This window comes from Vicugna pacos, chromosome 11, assembly GCF_048564905.1.
Source record: "Vicugna pacos chromosome 11, VicPac4, whole genome shotgun sequence".
NCBI classification, from domain to species: Eukaryota; Metazoa; Chordata; class Mammalia; order Artiodactyla; family Camelidae; genus Vicugna; species Vicugna pacos.
Genome location: NC_132997.1, coordinates 93,309,771 through 93,331,890, shown reverse-complemented (window position 1 = coordinate 93,331,890; position 22,120 = coordinate 93,309,771). Strand labels below are relative to the sequence as shown.

The 22,120-nt window shown below is 45.1% G+C and overlaps 1 protein-coding gene across 14 annotated transcripts in view; it reads right to left on the bottom strand.

Moving 5' to 3' along the window:
- TACC2 (transforming acidic coiled-coil containing protein 2) overlaps positions 1–22,120 on the bottom strand; it is a 196,058-nt gene that overhangs the window by 164,487 nt on the left and 9,451 nt on the right. For 5 of the 14 annotated variants that reach the window (XM_072972027.1, XM_072972030.1, XM_072972040.1 and 2 more), the window contains exons 1-2: positions 10,576–10,733; positions 8,781–8,857 (exon numbers count right to left, since the gene is read on the bottom strand). In XM_072972027.1, coding sequence (XP_072828128.1) covers positions 8,781–8,813 — 33 coding nt within the window. In that variant the 5' untranslated portion in view covers positions 8,814–8,857; positions 10,576–10,733. Of the gene's footprint in view, positions 1–8,780; positions 8,858–10,575; positions 10,741–10,762; positions 11,069–22,120 lie in introns of those variants that run through there. The other 9 variants (XM_072972033.1, XM_072972031.1, XM_072972032.1 and 6 more) reach the window with 5 other exon arrangements.

Here is a 22,120-nt window from a genome sequence, read left to right as displayed (position 1 = left end):
CTAAGGCTGCTTTGTGCTCCCTGAGACAGCCTGCCTGCCAGGAGGCCTCAGTGAGTCAGGTACTGGACAGAAGGAGCGGGAGTAACAACCAGGACCTAGCACGCAGCAGCTTTGAAGATTTCCCTTCCCTTCCCCCGGGCTCACATCAAAATGTTGGAGCATCTCAGAGGTTAGTCTGGGTCCCTTTCCCCAATTGCATGGCTTTAAATACCAGTGAGGAAGACTCAAATGTATGTCTCAAGCCCTATCTCTTGTGTATCTAAGTGCCTAATAAAGCTCTTCACTGCAGCTCCCAATAGGCATTCAGATTTAATGATCAAACCAGAAACTTTGAATCTCTCCCTTCCCCCTAAATTTCCCATCCCCTAACCCTCCCTGTCATAAGAAATGACATTCCCAGCTACATACTGGCTCAGGCCCAACTCCTAGGGCTCATTCTTGATTCTGCTCTCTTCCCCACCCCTGCATTCGATCCATCATTAAGCCTTTCCTATCTGCCTTCAAAATATAGCCCAAATCCAGGAACGCCCTTCTCTGCCATCTCAATCCAAGCCATAATCTTCTAGGCCTTTGGTTTGTAAGTAGCGTCTTAACTAATATGCCTCCTCTGTTTCTGCCCTCTGCTCCCTAGAGGCTACTCTTGACATAGCAACTACAACCCTTTTTAAAATCTCCAACCAGTTCACATCATTCCTCTGCTAATAACCCTCCTTAATGACTTTGCATCACAGTTAGAACAAAGCCAGACTCCTTACCAGGCTGATAATCACCTAGGAGACTTAGCCGTCACCCATCTCCCTGGCCTCAGTTCTCACCACAATTTCTCTCACCCTCTCTTCCTCAGCCATACTGGCCTTTGCTGATCTTAAAACACAAGATCGTTCCTCCTAGACATGTTGCACTTGCTGTTTATTTCCTTTTCCAGAACTTTACATGGCTGCCTCCTTCTCAGCACAGATCTCTGCAGACAGGGCTCCTCTGACCCCTACCCACACTGATATATCACTTCACACCCACTAGCATGGCTGTAATCAAATAACAACAGAAAGTAACAAGTGCTGGTGAGGACGTAGAGAAATTGGAACTCTCATGTATTGCTGCTGGGAGGGGAAAAGGGTTCCAATCACTGTGGAAAAGTCTGGTGGTTCCTCAAAAACTTAAAGTTATCATATGATTGAGCAATCCCACTTCTAGGTACAGACCCCAAAGAACTGAAAGCAGAGATACAAACAGATACTTGGATGACAATGTTCATGTCAGCATTATTAACAATATCCAGAAGGTGGAAGCTACCCAGAGGTTAACAGTTGGATGGATAAACAAAATGTGCTGTATGTATTGAGTGAAATACTATTCAGCCATGAAAAGGAAGTAAGTACTGATATATGCTACAAAATTATGTTAAGTGAAAGAAGACAGGCACAAAATGTCCCATGTTGTATAATTTGGTTTACACAAAATATCCAGAATAAGTAAATCTTTAGAGACAGAAAGCTGATTAGTGATTGCACAGCTGGTGGGCTGAGGAGAATGGGGAGTGTCTGCTTTATGGTTAGAGGGTCTCCTTGGGGTGATGGAAATATTTTGGAACTAGATAGAAGTGGTAATTGCACAGCACTGTGAATGTATTAAATGCCACCAAATTGTGTACTTTAAAATGGTTAATTTCATGTAATGTGAATTTCATCTTAGCTACAAACATAAAAATGGCCCCCACTGGAAAAGTTTCAGGATATTGGACTTAGAATGACATTGAAAGTACAGGCAACAAAAGAAAAAATAAGCAAGTTGGATTTCATCAAAATTAAAAACTTCTATCAAAGGACACTATCAAAAGAATAAAAATGTGACCCATGAAATGAAAGAAAATATTTGCAAATCATACATCTGATAATCAGATATTTGATATCCAAAAGATGTAAAGAGCTCCTACAACTCAACCATATAAAAGCACCAACAACTCAATTATAAAATGGGCAAATGACTTGAACAGACATTTCTTCAAAGATATACATGGCCAATAAGCACAGGAAAGGATGCTCAATATCACTAATCATTAGAGAAATAAAAGGGAAAACCACAAAGAGATACCACTTCACATCTTTTAGGGTGGCTATTATGTATAGCAAATAATAACAGCAAGAGTTGGCAAAGATGTGGAGAAACTAGAACACTTGTTCATTGCTGCTGAAAATGTAAAATGCTGCAGCCACTGTGGAAAATGGTATGCCGAGTCCTCAAAAAATTAAACAGAATTAACATATGATCCGGCAACTCAAATTTGGCATATATACCCAGAAGAATTAAAAGCAGGGACTTGTACACTCATATTCATAACAGCATTATTTACTATATGCAAAAGGTGAAAGCAACCCGTGTCCGCTGACAGATAAATTAACAAATAAAATGTAGAAAAGACATACGATGGGCTGCTAATCAGCCTTAAAGAGGAAGAAAATTCTGATTCGCTAAAAAGTGGATGAATCTTGAGGACACTATGCTAAGTGAAGTAAGTCTATCACAAAAGGACGAATACTGTCTGATTCCAATTATATAACATACCCAGGGTAGTCAAATTGAGAGGGACAGAAATTGGGGTGGTGGTTGCCAGGGGCTGGGAGGAGGGGAGAAGGGGAAGTTACCGTTTAACGGGTTCTGAGTTTCAGTTTGGGAAGATGAAGAAAGTTCTAGGGATGACGGTGGTAATGGTTGCACAACAATGGGAATGGATTTAATGCAACTGTATATTTAAAAATGGTTAAGACGATAAATTTTATGTTATGTGTATTTCACCACAATAAAAGAAAATATATATATTGTCCCTGACCCCAGTTACCATTGGACATTTTATTACGTGTTTATTTGTCTGCCAGCTCATCGCCGTTTTCCCTACGGAAGGGAAGCTACGCTGGAGCAGACTGGCTGAGCTGTTTAGTGCTGGATCGCAAGTGCTCGGACAGAGCCTGGGAAGCAATAGGCATTCAATAAAGTTTTGAATAAAATATTTTCTTTACTTGTTTGTATGTTTGTTTGTTTGTTTTTTCACTTGCTTATTTTCTGACTCCCTGTTGGATGTAAGCCACATGAGGCAGCAGCCTGGTTAGTTTTGTTCTGCTTTGGGTCCAGTGTCTAAACCAGGAACTGCCACCCAGCAGGGACTCCAGAAATGTTCACCAAGTGAATGAAAAACCCCATCCCTGTGCAGACGCAGGAGCTTGAGCTGTCAGAGTAGAGCATGTGCTGGGCGTGCATGAGGTCCTGGGTTCAATCCCCAGTGCCTCCTTTACGACATAGGGGCTTGTCACGAAGATCTTGGGCTCTGCTGCAAAGTGCTATGGCAAGTCCCAAGCGGGACAAAAGAGCCCAGTTTGAAAATCACTAGCCCAGCCATTCCTTGTGACCCTCTGGAGACCAGGGTTCCCGTTCTCACTGCTCCACTCACCCAAATGACTCGGGATGATTCCCCTTCCAAACCTAGTCTATGAAACACTGGTCTACAAAACAAGAGTGATCAGCCTGGGTCTGCCTGCCTCCCGGAGTATGACGAGGATTTGACTAAGTCGCACATGGAAAGGGTTTCCCCATCTACACAAGTGGCTAGTTATTTCACAACCTCAAGCATCACTGTTGGATGGGGCATACACAGAAACAAAAGCACCAAAAAGACCTTCTGGCAGCCACCCTGGGGGTGCAGCAGCTCTTTTCTTAGAGCACACCTCCTCCAGGGTGTGCCAGGATTTCACACTGACCACACCCATGAGCATGCCCCAACCTTGACTGTGTTTTCAGGAAAAATTTCCATGAAAGGGATGCAAAGCTCCTGATTTGCCTTCCTTCCCAGTCGATGGCAAACACTTCGGGCAGAGTTAAAACTGGGACCTCAGCCAGCTGCTCTACACACAGCACTTGGGAATTCCATCTTCCTTAGGACCAATCAGTTTTGCCCACTGGTGGTGAAGTGGGCTCCTCCACCCTACTCAGTCTCTCTCCAGGACAAAGCAAATCTGAGTAGAAATGTTCGGAAGGATAAGTGTGGCTCCCAGTAGCTGCATGACCTTGAGAACATAAGCCTTATTCAGCATCTCACAGAAAAGCCACTGAGCCAGATCCTGAGTCGACACACCAAAATGTTAGTTTAAAAAAAATCCAAATGTGTATTTCAGATTCCTACTGTGTTTTGGCACTTATTTGAGATGGATACAGGAGGTATGGGAGAGGGTGGAGGAGGAGAAACATTAAAAATGCAAATGAACACACCACACCAAAAGTCTGCAGCCATCTAGAGGTTAGGAAGGGGGCTGAACAAAGCCACGCAGAGCACACACCCAGTACCTGCAGAGGTTCAGGGTTTGGAGGCAACAGGATGATGTTATTCACGCCGGAGTCCTCTTGCTGAAAGCAAAGGGTCTTGCTGTTAGGACAGGCCTCAGCGAACGGGATCCCCCAAAGAACCAAAGAGATGGTCTTGGCTGGTTTCTACTCCCAGCCTAACCTGCCGGGGGTGCTCCCACCTTGCCCACAGCTACCCAGGCGAAGTTAGGCAACAGAGAGGAAGGACCCTGCAGCCCTTGTATGAAGGTGTATGAAGGAGGCAAGGGCCAAGGCTAGGCAGGCCTGTCCCTCATCCTTTGTACTGGTGATGGGGCTCGTCCTCAATGGAGATTCATTCAGACCTGCATCTTTCTTTCCAAGAGTTCACTTGTACGCAGGATGCAGGGACCTCCAAGTGCATCTTCACAGAGAAAAAGCTTCTGAGAGAGAGGCCCGAGCTCGCGGGTGGGATGGGGGACCGTGTGGAGGCAGAGAAACTAGTTTGCAGGTGTTTGCAGTGAGCCAGGGGTGAGGTCATAGGGTTGTGACGGTGGGGATGGAGAGGAAAAAGCTATTAGAAAAAAGACTTCATGGATATGTAGTACATTTTTGTCTTTTGAGAAAGTGCTCTAAGCCACGCTAGGCCCACCGTTCCCCTGCAGGCAAGGGCACGTGACTCAGGCCAGCTAATCAGAGTATCTCACGTTCGGGGACACAGAGGTTGATTCCAGAGAGGGCACATGACACAATCAGGGCCAGTCAGACTCCTTAGAGGGGACTGACTGGGAGGCTGGACCACGAGCTGGAAGGAGTGTGGAAGCGTGGAGCTGCCTGTGGGGCTGAGGTGCCTCCCTGAGGACTAAGGCATCACAGAAGAAAGAGGAGCAAGATCTGGATAAGAGAGATCTCCAGCGTCATCTTTTGAGCCTCTGGACTCAGTGACTACTGCAGCTAGATCCTCTCTGTGGACTTCTCAGTTCTAGAAACCAAACAAGCCCCTTCTCTGCTTTTGGCCATTGGAGATAAGCTTCTGTCTCGCACAGCCAAAAATGAGTTCTCATTAAACAGAAATTCGGAAGGCTAAATGGCCAGTCCATCCATCCACCTATTCATCCATCAATCAGAGAGTGATTTACTAAATATGGAAAGTAGGAATGGGTGGAGTTAGAGGTGACCTCCAGTCTTGAATGGTAGCATAGGTCATGGTACCCAAGAGGGGGAATGCAGAAAGATAGGGTCAGGGAGGCAAGCTGAGCTCAGGTTTGAAGAACTCGGGGTGACTGTGGGGCATCCAGGCATAGACACCCAGGAGACACTGGAAAGATGGTCTGCAGCCTCAGTCCTGCAGGCGAGTCCTGAGTCCTGCAGCTCAATGTACTTGCACCTCATTTCCACTTGTTTCTCTATGGAAGGCAAACCTTGGTCTGCTCCTGGAACCCTAAAGGCAACCCCATGATGCCCCACTGGGTCATGTCTGGCTGAGGCTGGGGACGTGAAAAATTGTGGTGCCAGGAAAACATCTGTCTGCTCCAGGAGGGCAGGGACGGGGGAGGGAGGGTAGACTTGGGAGCTGGCGGGAGATGAGAAATGGGGGTGTAGGTATAGTAGGGTAAGAGCTTTTAAACCTCTAAGCATTTTTACCTTTCTAATCAGTAAAGATCTGAAACACCAAATATCCATTGCCTGCAGGGCCCTCCTACCCCACTGAGAGACGTATAAATTGACATCACATTTCTGGAAAGTATTTTGTACACAACTATAACTAGAGAGAGAAATATACAGCAAAAGCCTTACAAAAATCCTTGCTGTCCCTTTGAGGCACCAATTCCATTTCTATGAGTCTAACTTAAATAAACCAGCCTTCAATTCTGGACAGTGTGGTTTAGCATAGGTGACGGAGAGAAATTATGAGCCACTTTAACTTTGTCTACATTCAGGGAGAAAGTCATCTCTACTTAGGAAAGATACCAAAAGCACTATCTATAAATAGAAAAACTGATAAGTTGTACCCCATAAAAACTTTCTCTGTAAAAGATCCTGTTAAGAGGATGAAAAGACAAGCTGCCAACGGGAGAAAATATTTGTAAACCATAATTTGACACAGGATTAGTATCTGGACCATATAAAACTCTCAACACTCAACAATAAAAAAAAATTAGAAGACGGGCAAAAAACATGAACAGATATTTCACCAAAGAGAATATGTAGATGGCAATAAACATGTAAAAAATGCTCAACATCATCAGTCATCAGGAAAATGCAAATTAGAACCATAACGAGACGTCACAGCACACAAATCAGAATGGCAACACCAAATAGTGACAATACCAGATGATGGCCAGGATGCAGGAAACTGGGTCGCTCAGACACTGCTGGTGGGGATGTAAAACGGTCCAGGGAATCTAGCAAACAGTTTGGCAGTCCCTTAGAAAACTGTACATGCAACTACCATATGACCCAGCAACTGCGCTCTTGGGCTTGTGTCAGAGAAATGAAAACTTCTGTTCACACACACACACAAAAACTGTTTACAAATGTCCATAATAGCTTTATTTGTAACAGCCCCAAACTGGAAACGACCCAGATGTCCTTCACTAAGTGAATGGTTCAACGAACTGTGGGACATCTACTCAGCAATAAAAGGCATGGACTATTGACACATGCCAACAATCTGGATGGATCTCGAGGAAATCATGCTGAGTGAAAAATACCAATTCCAGAAGGTCACCTACTGTGTGATTCCATTTATATAACATTGTATAACACTCTCTCCCTCATCTCTATAGAGAACAAATTAGAAGTTGCTGGGGGTTAGGAATGGGGCACCGGAGGGAGGCGGGTGTGGTTATGAGGGCAACAGGAGGAATCCCTTCCCTGGAAATGTTCTGTATCTTAACTGTTTCAATGTCAGTATCTGGGTTGTGGGGAGGAGGGTGTAGCTCAGTGGTAGAGTGCTTGCTTAGCATTCATGAGGTCCTGGGTTCAATCCCCAGTACCTCCTCTAAAAATAAATAAACCTAATTACCCTCCCCCCCAAAAAAAACAAAACCAAAAAAGAGTCAGTATCTGGGTTGTGATTTTGTACTGTAGTTTTGCAAAACATTTGCCCTTGAGGGAAACTAAGATGCATGGGATCTCTCTGTATTATTTCTTATAACAACTCACCAATCTACCATTATCTCAAAATACAAAAAGCTAATTTAAAAAATACTAAGATTTTTAGGGAAAAAATATGGGTTTCTGACTTCTCCTGAAGAAATAGGAAGGTCTTATAACAGTGGGTTCACATTCCTACTTGGCAATGAGCAGCTGGAGTTGATAGTGGCTGCCTCCTTAGGCAATCAGACAGGACCCTTCTGTTTGCCACAGTCCCCACCTCTCCCTATCGTATCTTTCCCAGTCATTTAACACAATTACTGTTTCTCGTCTGCCCCTAAAGATTGGAGTTTGCCACCTTTTCTTTGGATGAGTCCTGTTTTCCTGCTTGAGAAAAGAATATTGTGGGGAAGAAAAAGCAGAGGGAAAGTGAATTGCATTTTGCTGGCTTTTAGGTCCAATTTCCTCATTCAAAGAACTCAATACATTAATCCAATATTTCTGCTGTATGCCAGATCAATGGGAAAGTGTTCCCCTGATTTTGTTCACCAGGGCACTGAATTACAATCCTCAGACTTAAAATGGGTAACTATGAAATCTGAATTTATTTTACTATCTCAGCCTCCTGCACAATGAAGCAAAGTCCGTTCCACAATCGTGAAAGCCTTACCTAACGTGGAGAGATAAGTCATATTTCATCTGCTCCACACTGATAGATTTTAAAATCATTTTTTAAAGGCCATAACTTTTGGTGGGGGAGAGGTGCAGAAAAAGTTCTATCTTAACCTCCTTGGATGCATCCACGTGGATGCAGAGTGGATGAGGGGAGACACACAATCCAGGAAAAGTGTGCCACACTCTCACATGCCAATTTAAAAAGCATAGATATAAATTTATGAGTTTGAGACTTGCAAATGTTAGCCACTATATATAAAAATATATTTTTTCAAAAACCAAGCTTCTTCTATATAGCACAGGGAACTATATTCAATATCTTGTAATAACCTTTAATGACAAAGAATATGAAAACGAATATATGTATGTCTGTGCATAACTCGGACATTGTGCTGTAACACCAGAAAGTGACACATTGTAAACTGACTGTACTTCAATAAAAAAAAAAAGATGCTAATTATTGCAAAAAATAAAAAGCATAGAAGAAGAAGTAAAATTGTAGTTTATACAATTAGGGCTAGACTTAATTAATATGAGAATTCTGAAAATGGAATGAATAATGCCTGCAGGGGTTCAAATATGCCCGCATGTACCTAGGCACAATCTGAGTTTGAGCTCACTCCTTCCTGGACAGAGAGGAGATGCTGAAAAAAAAGTCTAGTCAAGGCCAGTCGAGGGCGAAGCCGCGTGACACCCACCTGGTTGCCCGAGGTGCTGTTCTCGTTCCCCATGACGATTCAAGGTGCCCAGTCCCTCCGGATTTGATCAGCGGCGACTGGAAGAAACAAAGGGATACACACACCTGTAAAACTGGAGAAGATCCAAGGCTTTTTCTGTCTGCTTGTCTCCCCAGATCAAAAGCCAGATGATGGGAAGTGTTCATCTCTGCAGTCCCATCATGGAAAATTGCTTCTGACAGGTTTTCCTTCACTATGTGCCACCCAGACGGGGCAGGACGAGCTGGTGTTTTATTCCCCACCCCGGGTTGGCAGATATTTCTGAAAGACGAGTTCGTTATTGAGTTTCTGACTTAACGCCAAGATACATATATACGTATATATACAAACAGAGTGACAAGAGGGGCCCGTTTGCCAAGGGGAGTTTGAAGAGCACCGCTGTTGGAGTGTTTTCTGTTTCTGTGTTCGGTTTGGAAATCCAGAGTGTGGCTGGTTTCCCAGTCTCAGTGACAGCAGAGCTGGGTGTCCAACATTAGGAGGCGTGAAATCCACTGCTCTTCAAGAACATATGGTTTTTATATTTTTTTACTCTAAACACTTGTTTCATCAAGTCAGTTTCACTTCTGCATAGATTTCTATGAAGGCAGCATGGTTCTCCTGCTGAGGAAAGTGGGTCGTTGGGGCCAGACAAGGAATGAATAATCACGTACAGGGGCGTGCTGCTGGGACACTGAGTGTCATTTCATCGGGCTCACTGCGTGACGTTGTTTATTAATTGTCATGGTAATGAGGATGCTTCCCACACAGCCTGCACAGAAAGCCAAGACGTTTGCTGATATCACCCGGCAGAGTTCCATCAGACGCCATAGCATAAACAGGACCGGGGCTGTTCCCTCCATTCTTTCTAGGTGGAGAAAACTTTTAAAATTACAGGCTTTTAGAGCTGGAGCTTTAGCGATTACCAGTCTAACCCAGTGGGGCAACTGAGGCTGTGGAGAAGGCCAGGGGCTTGCCAAAGACCCAGTTTGGGGAGGCCAAAGCTGGAAACAGGACTCAGTCTCTTGCCTTCTGATTCCAGATTTCTTCCACAGCACGATGGCTGTCATCACAGTATTTCCTCAGAAAATGTCAGTGATGGACTTACTTAAAATAAAATTTGTCCTTTGATTTGCTTATCCATTCAGTTAACATCAATGTGTAGCAAACAGTCACGGACAATAAAATATAATTTGAGCAGGCCAAATTAAAATGACCCCAACTGCAAAAATCGTAAGTAACATCAGGAGTGATTAATTCTCTCCCTCCTAATCCTTTAATCAAAAGGATACAACTCCTCAGTCCTTTCTTGCCATTTGCTGCTTATAAGATGGGCCAAAAAAAAAAATCATATGCTCACTTATAGAATGTAAAAATTTTTGTGTGTTTAAAATCAATCACTTCAGTTTATTTCTCATGTTCATTTGGAAAATGATTTCTCCTTAGTAAATAATGCTGAGTGTTACAATCATTGTGCCCTGATCCATAATCATAACTTCCTTGTACCTGCCAGGCCGAACCACATGCAGTTGGAGTGACACACGATTCAATACAATATTAATTTTTGAAACTCATTCACCAAATAAAATTCAATGATTGTATTCAGAATCAGAACATCTAAACTAGATTTCTAAAATTACTTCTGGCTCAGTGTAAATGTCAAAACCACAGCGGGAAGGCCTGGCTGTGCCCGGGACCCTCTCCCGGTGACTTCTAGAACTATCCCCCATCAGGCTTCCCCAAGACCTTACGGCTCTGGACGACTCTGCCGGCTACTTACGTTCAAGGATGGCCTGTGGCTTTGGAGGCCGAGGCCCACGGAAAGTCTGCTTCTCGGCAGTTGGACTTTCTCCTCCTCCATTCAGAAGCGGGCGAGGTCTAAGCAGAGGCACGGACCCACCTCCGCCAGCTGGGCAAACAGCCCGCCTCCACCCTCCACCCTGACACTAACCAGCTGCGCCTCATACCTGGGCAGAGCCGTGCGGAGCCGCTGTGATTATACAAACGTGCGATCAGCATTTCCCAGTCCATCAGGTCCAGGGCCTCTGACATAGAGGATTGTTCCGTTACTGCATTAGCAGGGCTCCTTTCAGAAAAGGCTTATCCAAACGAAAACTGGCCCCTGTGATCTGATTGGCCACACCTAGGGGAGCAGGACAGTCCTGCCCCCGGGAGCAGGGGCGCCATGAGTCACTCGTTTGACCTTACGCTTTGGAGCCGGGGACAAACCTTTCCTTTTAGAAAGGAGTGAAATGCTCAAAGGGCTTCCTATTTGCACCCAGGAAAATTCCGCCGTAAATAATGTGGAAAGACAAAGAAAACTTGGGGAAACATGATGACGCCAGCAGTCTGGCACCTGTTTATGATGTGGTGTGTGCAGAATGTACTTACCCAGGCGTGGCTGGAGTTTCAACAAGTAGAATTGTAAAAAGCAGCAGGCTTGCCTGGATCTCTGGTAGACAGACCTGCCTGTCCAGGGCAGGGGAAGCCCTGAGGCCCTCAGGTGGGACTGGAGAAGGGCAGCCCCCAAAGATCCTTTGCCCATCAGCCCTCCTTCCTCCTCGGATTCCTCCCATTATTACCAGTCAGCCTCTCTTTTGCATGAATGCAGCCAATTTCAATATTTTTTTAAGTGCCAGAAGCTTTGATGCATTCAGCAGAAGCTCCTTAGCCCTGACACAAGGTGCAGCCCTTCCAGAGAAACAAGTTAGCATTTCACCAAAGGCACCTTAGCTACCAGTTATCCCGCTAAGCTCAGAGGAGTGTCAGGAGCTCCCTGGAGGGGAAAGCTGGATGCAGGGAGGGATCTCAGTGCCCCACTTCTGGTTCAAACAGAACAGAAGTGTGTATATTTCAAAAGACAATGAATAAGCAAATTGTGGTCTCTCCACACAATGGAATATCATTCAGCCATGAAAAAGAATGGAATTTGGACACATATTACAACTTGCATGACCCTCAAAAATATTATGCTAAGTGAAAGAAGCCAGAAACAAAAGGTCACATATTGTGTGATTCTGTTGATATGAAATGTCCAGAAGAGGCAAATCAGAAGAAACAGATAACAGCATTGTGGATGTATTAAACGCCGCTGAATTGCTCACTTTAAAATGGTTAATTTTGTGTTATGTGAATTTCTCAATTTTTTAAAGTATATTGCTTCATATTTTGAGATTCTGCAAAAGCTATTATTTAAAAAAATAAATCTACTACTGGGGTGAAAATGTTTGAAAACCATTGCTTTTGTGTTTATTAACACTAGGTTTCCATATATCTAAGGATTAAAGGGATAAGAAGCAAGAACATTTGCCTACTCCCAAAACACCCCCTCTCCAGCCTGTGGCCATCACAAAATCAAAAGAGAGTTCTTCTAGGGGAGAGAATCTTTTTAAGCAAAACATTCTGGATGAGCCAATTGGGAATGAAGAAAGGTCCCAGGCAAGTCTTCAACAGGTGGGCAAACACGGCAAAAGCCCTGACAAAGAGGAGAGAACTGGGGGCTTACTCTGGGGAGAGAGAAGAAGGAGGGAGAGAGGATGGCCAACCCAAATGGCAAGTCCCATGAGGACCTGGAAGATGGGAAAGGCTGTGTACATTTCAGCAATGCAAATTCCCTCCACGAACCACTCCTTCAATCAGCTCTGCAGCCTCACCTACTGCAGCCACCACCGGCCCCTGGACCAACACTACCATCCATGGTTGCTGGACACTGGGCATCATCACTGACCCTGTCTCACCACTGCCTTCCTGGCCACCACCGGGCACCAGAGGCTTCCACTGCTATTGGGAAGAGAGTGAACGAATGTACAGACTTTTCGGCTTTCATCCCAGGAACGAGTGCTCTGTCTCTTATACAGATAGATTGCCCAGGCACAGGGGACAGGCCCAGACACTGGGCACCACGGAATCCAGAGTACCCACATTCCTTAGCTGTGACCCCCTTTCCTCAAGGCAGTACTTTGACGGGACCCCAGCATCCGTCCCTGTGACTGACTACTGTCTACAGGTGTTCGTGGTGGATCAGCTTCCCTCTCTTCGTGCTCTTTTTTTCCAAGCTGGACAGCAAGCAACTGACCAGGTTTCTAGTTCCCACCACAGATGGCTAAGTGCACGTGCGTGCGAGTTCACTCATCTGTCTCTGGGACAACCTCCCTTCGGAGGCGGGATAGGGTTGTGACCGTGAACCAGACCCCGGAGGCAGACTGCTGCAGTGTGAACACCAACTCCACCATCCACCTGATGTATAAACTCTGGCAAATTCTTTAACTTCTCTGAGCTCAGTTTTGCCATCTCTAAAATGGGAATCAAAACAATACATACTTCATGTGACTGTGGTGAGTTACTTTCCATAAAGCTCCTGGAATAGATAAAGCACCAGGTAAATCGTTGGCTATTGTATTATTACTGGCAGTGGGTCTCTTTGGAGCCCCCAATAGGCAAATCCTTCAGTGAAACAAGGCTTATGTTTCCTTCTTTTTCATTTTTAAATTAATTTTTAAAATTTTATTTTTTATTGAAGTATAGTTGACTTACAATGTTAGTTTCAGACGTACAGCAAAGCGATTCAGTTATACACATACATATGTATGCATATATTTTCAGATTCTTTTCCATTATAGCTTATTACAAGAAGTTGAATACAGTTCCCTCTGTTATACAGTATGTTGCCTTCTTTTTATCCCTTCTGAAAAATCATGAATTCAGATGCTTCTAATTAGAAAAAAATCAGTGCATCTGCTAACTGACTTGTGCACTAATAAAAGCAATGCACATCTTGTGCACAGATGTTGGTGAAGACTATTTATAACATGGGCTCCATAAGAAGTACATGGTTTCAAGAACTTTGACCAAGCAATTTACACTGAAATATTTGCTGGACAAGTAACATATCCTTTCAGCTCCTGTCCCTCTATACGGCCACTCCTGGGAGTCCGATGTTAATTTAGCTAGAGTCACTCTCTGTCCCTGGACAAATGAAACTGCACTCGTTCAAAAATGATTCATAGTTTAGGCTTCTAATTAATTCCAGGTGGCTTGCCACAAGCAAGACTGAATTCACAAAGGTTTCCTCTACCCACTTGTTCTGTGTACAGAGTCTAACCAGCCAGCTAAACCTTGTCTCCTGTAGATTAAAATATAAAATTCATTTTAAAAGATAATTGTTTGCCCCCAATGTTCATAGCAGCACTATATGCAACAGCCAAGACATGGAAACAACCTAAATGTCCATCAACAGATGACTGGGATAAAGGAGCTGTGGTGTATTTATACAATGGAATACTCCTCAGCCATAAAAAAAGAATAAAATAACACCATTTGGAGCAACATGGATGGACCTGGAGATTGTCATTCTAAGTGAAGTAAGCCAGAAAGAGAAAGAAAGATACCATATGAAATCACTTATATGTGGAATCTAAAATAAAAGACAAATGAACTTATTTACAAAACAGGAACAGACTTAACAGACATAGAAAACAAACTTACGGTTACCAGGGGGAAGAGGGTGGGAAGGGATAAATTGGGAGTTCAAGATTTGCAAATGTTAACTAGTATATATAAAACAGATAAACAACAAGTTTCTTCTGTGTAGCACAGTGAACTATATTCAATATCTTGTAGTAACCTATAATGAAAAAGAATATGAAAATGAATATGATGTATGCATATGTATGACTGAAACATTATGCTGTACGCCAGAAATAATTGATGCATTTTAAACTGACTATATTTCAATAATTTAAAAAAAGATAGTTGTTTGGGAGAATTTTTATTTTTCAACTGATGTAATGGTGTCACATCATCACAGCTACAAAAGACCAATATAAACCAGGACCGTCTTTGATTCATGAATTTCCTTACTCATCTCCCCCATAAATACTGAGCTCTTTCTGTGTGCCAAGCACTGAGGTGCTCGTGTTCTCTTGCACTTACAGCAAAGCCGTGGGGTAGGTGTTTTCTTTTTTTACGGATGAACAATTGAAGCCCAAAGAGGTCAGGTTGTATGGCCAAAGAGAAAGGGTGGAGTCTGGTAGGCCCCGACCCCTGCGTTCGCTGAAGATTCAATGCTGCTGCCTTGGAAGGTTTCTGTCGCGAGTTTGAGGGTAACTGACCCCCTTTACTGCTCGCTCCTCTGCTTCTGCAGGAGAGCATGGGGTTTCTAGCTGTTGGCAGCTGAAGCTGGTTGGGACGACGCCAGCTTACAGGATCCCCCTCACTGATCTGAGAAGGCAGAAGGTCCAGGTTTGGGCTGGTGACGAACCACTCTGAGTGGGGCAGCTGAGCGGGGCTGGGTAGCCAGCAGCGCTGCTGAGAGGAGCCAAGAGCATAATTGGGGAAATGGGGCCTGGAGCCAAGTCTGAAAGAGGAGGGGATGGAAGCGTGAGAACCAGCCCAGCAGCTAAAATGCACAGAGCAGCATGTGGGTGGAGGACGCGCCTCAGAACCCTGACTGAGTCTGGGCTGATGCCCCATTTTACCTGCTGTGTGCAGGGAGGGAGGTACAAGGAGCTGGGGAATGGAAGATGAGATCATGCAGGTGTCATCTGGTCCACGAGAACACGTGGGCTCAGACAGGTTTTGCAACCAACCTCCCACTGCCCTGTGAACAGTCTACTGGGATTTGTTGACACAGCAGACAATCTCACCAAGTTTTCTATTAAGGATTTTAAATTCTCTATTTTAAAAACTCATTTTTTTTGTATATGAGAAAAACGTATGTTTTAAAGGCTGGATATGTTTTGATTCTTCTTCTGCGTTGAGTCATTTAGATTGCTGGTGCTGGAAGAACCCTGGGGATTGTCTCCAACACGGATGAGGCAGCTGAGGCCTCGATAGTGAAAATGACTTACCCATCGTCTCGCTACAAGCAAGGGCTGGAACCAGAACTGGTCTCAGACAGGCTTGCTTCCTACAGGCAGGCCTCCCTGACCAGGCCTCTGCAGGCTCTGGTGTCAGCTCCAGACCAGACCAGCAAGATCAGATGAGACTCCCCTTTTCCTGTGTGGCATTGCTCTCTGGGCACAGTGGCCTCCAGCCATCCAGGTCCTGCATCAGCCAAGGATGCGGGAGGCTCTGACTGCATGAGTCCAGGTTGTCTGTTCACCGGGAATGAGCTCAGGTTCTCCTGACCCAGCAGCTCCTTTGGCTGCTTGACAAGCCCAGAGACCTCAGCCAGCTGCTGTTCCCACAAATGGCCCTGACGCTCATCCTGGATGGGCAGGTGGCCTCAGCTTCCCCTTCCAGTGGCTGAATTCAGTTGTTCTAACTCCCTACCTTGCACAGCTGAGCACGGAGCTACTTATAGCTCTGTTATCATGTTCCTGTTTTAATACAAACAAACAGCCGTAGCCTGGGAAAGGGATTTATTGAGAGACGCTGCCTGCTTTCTGCCCTGGCAGGGGACTTCATGGGCACAGTGGACCTGGTTGCTCCACGGGGCGCGAGTGAGATGACAGATCTTCCTTCGTATCCTCCCCCTTAGCCCCTTCTCTTCCTCCCTCCCTTGTCTCTGAGGCCACCTAGAAATTTTGGTGCAAAAAGTCCAGTGTTGGAGAACATGAGGATTGGGAGGAACTTAAAAATCACCTGCTCTGGTGCCCCAGAGATCAGACACAAGGCTGACATACCCAGCCCCTGTGCTGGGGACAGGCCACGTCAGTTATTACGTTATTGTTTCTCAGCTCCAAACCCACTATATTCAGATGCTGGGGGAGTCGGAAAACCCCATTTCTGCTTTGCTAACTGTTCCTTGCGAGGCTCTGCCAGGAGGAGGCAGAGGCCAGAAAAGGAAGGAGGAAGCAGAGCACACACTTCTGCTTCTGGGAGCATCGCCCCAGCTTCACTGCTTCCCCGCGGCAGCAGCAGTTCCCTCCCAGGGCAGCAGTGGGGGCCAGTTTGCCATTTCCCCAGCTCTTACAGAGCTAGCTTCGTAGACATCAGCCCTGGCTCACTGGAAACCCCTCCACAGAGGTCTGAGGTTCCCTTCGATGGGGCCCCTCCTCCAAACGTCTAATTAATAATTCCTCCGTCTCTTTGCTCCCTAAGCCCTAAGTGTGATAACTGCTTTCTGCAGTTGCTAACTTCCATCAGACCTTAGAGTTTGCCTTTTGCCTTTACATTGACCTAAACAACAATTCTTTATATTAAATTCTCACTGTTCAAATAACTGGGACATTTCTGTCTCCTGACTTGACTCTGACTGAAAAGTCCAAGACTGGGCTTTTCACAGCAAAATTTCTAGGTGGCCTCAGAGACAAGGGAGGGAGGCAGAGAAGAGGCTAAGGGGAGGATACAAAGGAAGAGCTGGGGTCCAAACCCGGGTTGTCTTTCTCCTGGTTCAGGACTCTCCGCATTGGAAGCGGTGTGTTCAGTTAAGTGAGTGAGCAAAGCGAGTTCATGCCATCATCAGTTCTCACTTTCATAAGAAGTTGTTTAGGATTCCCGATCACCACCAACAACAAACTCTGACCCTGTCATAGCCTGTCATCCAAATGTCAATCTCTGTCACGAGCTATTAGAACTGGGAGGGACTCCAGCTCCAGCCTGTCACACGGCTCGCCAACCTTTTCACACCTCAGCACACAGAATACGATCACAGTTACACAGCCTCTGATCGGGGACAAGGCTGCTGGAGGGCTCAGCCACTGCTCAGGCCCCACCTGGCCACACCAAGACTTGAGGGGACTGCGATTCTGGCCCCTGTAGCCTGTGGCACAGCAGTGAGCCACTGGCCTGCTGTGGAGAAGCGGTGACCAGTCCAAGGCTTTCATTTCACAGGGGATGAACGTAAGGCCAGAGAGTTTAGGTAATCGGCTCAAATTTAAAGAGCCTTAGCTGTTGGCTGGAGCATCTCAGCTCTTTTTCATCCTCCAGCAGGCTAGCCTGGGCTTCTTCACAAGCCTAGCACAGAATTCCCCTCGGGCAGGAACAATCTTAGTTTAGGAAAAGAACTTGATTTAATCTGTTCAGGGGCAAGTATTGGCAGGAGCTGGAGTTCAGTAAAATAAGATGGTCACATTGGTCCCCACGTGAAATGAGAGCACCCGAAGTTTGGTTCCTGAGGAGGAAGGTCAGAGAAGAGAACACAGGGTCAGAGGAAGGAATTGGGGGCTGGAGGAGGTGAAGCTGGCCTTTGGTGTGAGGTAGAGAATAAGGTAAAGGGCCGGCAGAACTTCCCCTGAAATGGGGTGACTGAGGACAGCTGAACCGCATGAATGCCAAATGTCATTTTGAAGTTGTTTTCTTTCATTGTGCTGCAAAGCCCTCTTCTCTCCCCCCAGTCTTCATGCTACATTCATGAATGCTTTGTGAGTACTTTGTTCTGCTGTGTTTGGTTTTTGGCAGGAATTGGGGGGGGGGCTGCAACTTGAAGAAGGGGCTCATTTCATTCATATTTGGGTCACTGCACCACATGAAGTAGGAGCCTGAGTGTAAAGACTACCAGAGTGTGTAAGCCTTTGGGATTCACAGAAATCTGGGGGTGGACATTGGAGACCCACTAGGCATGGATTTAAGCCTAAAGGGGCAGGGAGACCCCAGTTGACGTCTGGGTAAGCATATATTCATAAACTTAAATAAAACCCACAAAACCAAAATTGGGGCTCATACATACTATTTGTACTCTTTTTGAAACTGCTTCCCCCCGCATTTAACAGTAACATATCAAAAACATTCTCCTATGTCTACAACATCATATGCAATAGCTGCAGTGGGTACTAAGTTATTTCCAGGTTTTTGCTGCTTAAAAGTACATATCTCATTTCTTATAACTTGTCTCTGCCTGGGGTGGTGGAGGAGGTTGTAGGGTGAGATGGGTGGGGGGCTCAGCCTAGACCTGCCCTAGGTTAGATCGAGCAGGAAGGTACTGAAACCAGAGAATTGTATGGGGACTGACTTAGGGGCACAGTCAGGTTGGAGGGATCAGAAGTGGGGGACTGTGCCAGCAGAAGCAGTCGGGGTGGGGAGCAGGCAGAGGGCTGGGTGAGCAAGGACACAGTGTGGTTGGGGGTGGTGGGAAGGGTTGCAGCCCACCTGAGGATAGAGCCTACCTCAAGAAGCATAGAGGATGCCTGTGCCAGGACCGCTTTGCAACCCTGTGCTGTTTTTTAATGGGGAGACCCGGGGTCTCCATTGGCAATCACATCCTGGGAGGCTTGAGACAGATCTTAAAAGGTCTAGTTCATGAGATGGAATTTTGGGGGGTGGGACAGAGCCCAGGTACCTTTGGTGGTAATGCTTTCCAAGTTTTGAATCTGGGAATATGCATCTTGTATGGGGAGAGTTATACTGAATCATTGGAAAGTTATTTCTGTTGCTCAGTAGTCTAGATCCTATGCATGATTCCATGAGCACTGGACTGAGGGCTCTGGACAATAGTGACCACCACGAGGCATAGGTTGGACAATGGCTAGTGGTAAGCCCTGAGGACCAACAAGGATAATCCAGCTAACTAAGGAACATCAGCTTAGACTGGGCTGCAGGCCTTTACTCAAGGGCCAGCCACAATTTGCCTTGTTCTGGGACTACACTGAATCAGCATCCTCTCTCATTTTCATGGCTGATGAGTGGTTGCCATCAGTTAGCCAGCCCACAGCTGACCACAGACACATAAGGGGATGACAGCTGAGACCAGCCCAAACTGCCAATCCACAGAATTAGGTGGTTATTGTAAATCACCAAGTTTCAGGGTGCTTTATTACACGGCAAAAGCAATATAAGATTTCCCCTGGAGGGTCCATTTAACTTTCCTTTCTACCTGACTCTGAGTAGCCATCTTGAAGATCTTGAAGATATCACAAAAGATGCCATGTAAGGGAGGTAACTTGACGGATGATGGATCAAATCCCCCTCCAGCGGTGAGATGACAACTTACAAGAAAGGCCCCTTGATGGGTGAGTACTAGCGTCACCTTGGTCTATGCCAGACTGAGTGTCATCACCCCTGAGGATGATGCTCTGAGTATCCCACTGTTACAAACCATGCATAGACCCTCAGCCCAAAATGGAAACATGAAGGTGCATACTGATTTGCAGAAAGGGGTTTCTTTTTTTTTTCCTCCTAAAACAGATATTTGATGATACATTTAGATATAAGGTTCCCCTTACTCTCAATTTCCATATAGCCCTTCTCTGCAGACTGGATATTGGTCTTATGAAAACAAGCTGTTGAAACCCTCAAAAAATTCAGACATGAGTTTGAATCCAACAGCTGAACTGTGATGTCACTTCTGGAAATCAAATACAGCATCAACCTAACTGGGAACTCTGGGCTAAGGGGTGGGTGGAGGGAGGGTGTAACGAGGGGTGGGAGGTCTGTTTCAATGGAAACAACACAGCGATCTTGAGTATAGATGGGATATTGGTGCCAATCACATCAGAGCCAAAGATAGTAACACAGATGAGTCATATGCAAGAGCTGAGTTAAGAAATTGAAGATATTTGCTTTCTATGTGACATAATAAGACTTTGCAAATGCAATTATTAGGCGTTACAAAGAGTTTTGGTGAACATCAGGCAATTTTCTCATGTAAAATAGAAAATAGCTTTTTAAAACCTGTTCCTCAGACAAGATTATTTTAAATTTACCTTTAAAAAATTGAGAATAATAATAGTTATTATATAATTTTAAAATCCTCATAAAGAAGACTTCGTTCAGTACTATTCTTTTAAGCAAGACAAGAACAACTTAATCATATTTTCCCATTTTTAAGTTAGCTTTGGGGGTAGCTGAAAACAAGAGAGGCGTCCTAGCCACCTGCCTTCCAATATTTCCTCCCCAAACAATATAAAACAATGAGAAGGAGCAAGAAAATGTATGTAAAAGCCCAGAGAAGTTTATGCACTCTTCAAAATAACTGTGAATAAAAAAGAGAAGTCAGGTAGCCCCAGAGCACAGTTTCTCATGCTCCCACCCTCACCCCAGCACAGAGCTTTGTGGGAAGCACAGACAGACCTAGTACCCTAGCAATGAAGCAAAAATTCACATTTTAAGGCAAAATAAGAAAAGTTTGACCATAAAAATTTTCTCCACCCATTTGGGTCTCCTCCCGCCCCTCCAGTGTGCACTACGCACCTGCCTTATGCATTAACCAGACTCCCCAGAGGCAGAAATGCCTGCTCAGCCCAAAAGATCAATTTTTTTCCTGGCACCAGCCATATAACTCCTTGGAAGATAACATTCCTTTCTCAATCCTGTAGGGGTCACGTCGACCCACCGCTCACCTTGTACGTGCAGACATCTTTGGTGAGCTTTATGTACAATGCTGATACATCACGCCCCTTAAAGACACCAACTGGTGCAGAACAGACTGGTCAGACAACCTGGGGAGATTCTGGGCGGCACCTAATGGAAGTTCTTAGCCTGAATACTACCTTAGGACCTTACGAATGTTACTAGGTATATTACTTGTGTTCTGCCTATTTTATGAGATCATTGTTTCTTGCATTTCCAAACATGTGACTGATCCTCACATAAAATTAATGACTAAGCACCTTGAAACAATCGATCAAATATATAGCCCTGTAAGATCAATGACTGTAATAGTGTAACTCTAGACATAGGAAGAAGCGACAAGAGGGCACTGTTTCCTGGATCACACCAGACTAGCAAGGCAGGTGGCCCAGAGGCTTTGGGCTACTGCTAACAGGGCCTAGTCCAGTAATAGCACCGTGAGTGGTCTACCAACAAAACCCTCGCCCGCCCTGGGAATGAGCATTCCCAGTGCGATGGGACAATTAGTCACGGGACGCCTTCCAAACTTTGGTTGAAATTAAGACCAAAAGGGAAGGGATGCAAAATAAAGACTACAAGAATCAAGTCATTATTCACTTCAGTCGCTGATCCACAATACACCCTGAAAGGAATTCAGGGCAAAGATCAGGATGAGGCGCTCTGCGCTCTGGGAAAACTGACAGCCGAGGCCTTTGGATAGTCAGATATTTTCAGGAGAAATATGTATGAACCTGGATTCTTGCATCTTCCCATACTTAGAAAAGCACAAAAACCATTAACAAAGATATCTGTTCTTGTGGCTGGCAGCAGACTTCTACTGAAACGGGTGCTTGATTACACTAATATGTACCCCTGCCCCAAAATCACACATATATTGGACTCCCCCTTCACTTCTTCGGAACAGTTCTCAGGGCGCTCTGAGAGGCTGTCTCCCAGGTTATAATCCTCAATTTGTCTGGAACAAAATTTTCCACTTCTTTCTCTGATTGACTATTGATGAATATTTTTTGTCGATACTAGAAAAGCGGTGGAAAAGACAGAAGAAGGGAGCCTACGCTGATCTAAAATTATTGTCAGAACGATGAAGTCCACCCTGA